At 45.3% G+C, this 2,986-nt stretch overlaps 1 protein-coding gene across 1 annotated transcript in view; it reads right to left on the bottom strand.

Moving 5' to 3' along the window:
• Positions 1-2,069: 2,069 nt before the first annotated feature.
• The window catches only part of LOC119410334 (phosphatidylcholine:ceramide cholinephosphotransferase 2-like), a 6,061-nt gene continuing 5,144 nt past the window's right edge, over positions 2,070-2,986 (bottom strand). The window contains exons 5-6 of the mRNA XM_037677248.1: positions 2,309-2,475; positions 2,070-2,240 (exon numbers count right to left, since the gene is read on the bottom strand). Of these exons, the coding sequence (XP_037533176.1) occupies positions 2,070-2,240; positions 2,309-2,475 (338 nt within the window). The remainder of the gene's footprint in view (positions 2,241-2,308; positions 2,476-2,986) is intronic.

Consider the following 2,986-nt stretch of genomic DNA (forward strand, 5'->3'; position numbering starts at 1 on the left):
CTGAATTCAGTTTGAAGTCACTGAATTCAGTGATTTCAAACTGAATTTTCAAACTGAATTCATTTGAAAATTCAGTTTGACGACTTTTATTTTCAGTTCTATAATTCAGTTTCCAAGTCCCACATCCGGGTCCTTGAGAACGCCTCGGAGTAATCCAACGCAGATTCACGGGTGTACGTTCTACGGGTGTACGTTCTACGGGTGTACGTTCTACGGGTGTACGTTCTACGGGTGTACGTTCTACGGGTGTACGTTCTACGGGTGTACGTTCTGGGTTCCACCAGGTCCGTTTGTGTTGGTTTGTCTCTAATAGCAGCAGCTGATCATGGTCATGTGGATTTGTGAATGAACTATCAATCAATCAATCAATCAATCAATCAATCAATCAATCAATCAATCAACCTTTATTTAGACAGGTAAATCCTGTCTAAATAAAACTAAATAAATACTCATAAAAGAACAGAACCTGTTTAGGAAAATGGACCGGGTCCTGACAGAAACTGAACAGAGCAGCAGTTTTACTGGAACTGTTCCAAGTGAAAACGGTTTTAACGACTTTAATGTAGTTTATTTTCTTTGAGCCTCTTCGAGATGTTCGTATCTTCTGAAGACTTTGGGTCAGAAGTTTTGGTGTTTCGTCTGAAAATGTGTGTGTCCGCCCGACGTCTCCGGCTCTGAACAGAAACGCTCACGTGATTAAAGACGATCAGTGAAAATGTCTAAGGGAGCAGCAGACGAGTCTTGAAACGTTCAAGAGGCGACACACCCACCGATTTATGGTGCTTCCTGTGGAGTCTTGAGAAAATTACAAAAATCTAACTTTAAAACACGGTCACAGATAGGTCTGTCACAATAATCAATAAATCAATTAATCTCATGATAAATGAAAAGTATCAACCTCATTTTCATTTATCAGCTTTATCGTTTCTTCATGTCTCTCTTTCTACTGAAGACACTCGATGACAAAAGGCTCCGGCGCTCTTCACTGACTCCTCCCTCTCTTTAAAATCCACTTAACCGTCTAAAATCATGTTTCTGTTTCGTTAAAAGCAGCTAAGCTACGTGCTAAGCTACGGGCTAAGCTACGTGCTAAGCTACGAGCTAAGCTACGTGCTAAGCTACGGGCTAAGCTACGGGCTAAGCTAACAGGCCGACCTCGAGAAAAAACCTCCGTCTTGTCGAAGCTCCAAAATTCACAGTTGAAACTCGTGCCTTTGTGTAAAAAGTTGTTTTTCTCTGCAAAAAGAAGCTGAGAACTTGTTGACTGATTTTTTTAATTAAAAGCTTTGTGTGAAAAATGCTAAAGAGCTCAAACCACCGAGCGTCGGCCATGTTGAGAACCGATTAGCCACAAATATTTTGCCTCAGCTGTTAAACAAAATGTCAAAAACCCAAACTTTGTTTGACAAGCGGAGGTTTACGTCAGATTTCTGCTCTTTTCATTTGTGGAGCAGAAAAGGTTCAGAACCAGATTTAAACAGACGGTAAGTTAAAAAAACAAAAGTCCTGAAAGGTCAACTCACTCGACTTTAGTTGCTGACCTTCATGTTTTACCCGCTTCCTGCTCCCACACCTGATTCAGTGGTTGGGCACCTCCTCATGTTCTGCAGACGCCTGTTGGTCTCCACTGACTCGGATCAGAGGAACATCTATGCAGGACAGTGGTCCTCCAGGACCTGGACCGGACTGCCCTGGTTTAGAACTTTACCAGGAAACTGAAAGAAACAGAAACTGGGACTGAAATAACCTTTTTATTAAACACTGACAGATTCAAGTTGACTTTAAACGAAGTGCACGAACTCTGAAGCTTCGATTTAAAGTTCTAGCAGCAACACCTTGAAAGACTCGACACAAACAACGGTCGGTACCGAGGGTCCGTCTGAAGCTTTGAAATGCGTCCAGTGAACGTTGAGGCTTCCAGGAACATTTTACTCGTAAAAACTTTAACATCGAACACGGACAGCGTCCATCTGTTTGTACGTTCCAGCTCCAGAAGCTCAGACTTTGAGCTGAAAGCTGGTTTGAAGGCGAGAAGAAGAACAGAACTCTGCGGGCCCTGCAGGTCCTCCCTAGTCCCTGCCCCCCTCCACCATCTTGTACTTCTGTCTGCAGGACGAGAGCAGAGCCAGCGGCGACAAGAACACGATCGGAACCGTCGTCTGGACGTTCCTCTCCAGGAAGTTGAAGATCAGGTTCCACCAGGTCCTGGACAGGAAGTTGTTGGGAGCCTGACGCAGCTCCTGAACAAAGACTCAAAGTTAAAGACCAGAAGCTTCACGAGGACCGGCCCACCAGCAGGTGGACTTACGTGGGAGTTGGCCATGGTGTGGTACCACCAGAACATCCTGGTGGTGACGAAGTAGGCGACCACCACGTCGATGCTGTAGTGCTCATGAGCCACGAGGATGCAGACGACTCCGGAGGCGCTGAGGATCCAGCAGAACCAGTGGTACCACCACATCCACGGAGGCGAGTCTGAACACAGAACATCAGGTTACAGCACCGACACCGACCCGTTGGGATCTTCTAGAAGCTGCTGCCCTCACGATCAGCTGAAAACTTCATGTCTCTACGACTGGAGTCCTCTGTACCTGCTGCTGCCCCGGCCTCCAAATGACTAATCAATAACAAAAATCAATAAATGTAAAAAACATTAGTCTAAATTAATTTCATTCCAAGGATCTCAACAGATTTTTACTTCAGCTCTAAAACTACGACCGTAGAAACTGAAGACCTTTTTATAAATGTTTAAAAACCAGTGACGTGTGGACACTGGTGTTGACGCTGCAGTGCATTCTGGGTAAATGACGTAGACGGGCTGCTCCGGTGCGAGCTCCGTCCAACCTGAACGTTGTTGTGGACATGATCTGACGTTCAGACCTTCATCCTGAACCGGAGCACGATGGAGAGGAGGATGAAGAAATGAGTCAACCTGCAGCTGAAGAGGACGAAGACTGAACGATGAAGAGGACGAAGACTGAACGAT

This window comes from Nematolebias whitei, chromosome 1 (assembly GCF_014905685.2).
Source record: "Nematolebias whitei isolate Nwh7 chromosome 1, NemWhi1, whole genome shotgun sequence".
NCBI lineage: Eukaryota > Metazoa > Chordata > Actinopteri > Cyprinodontiformes > Rivulidae > Nematolebias > Nematolebias whitei.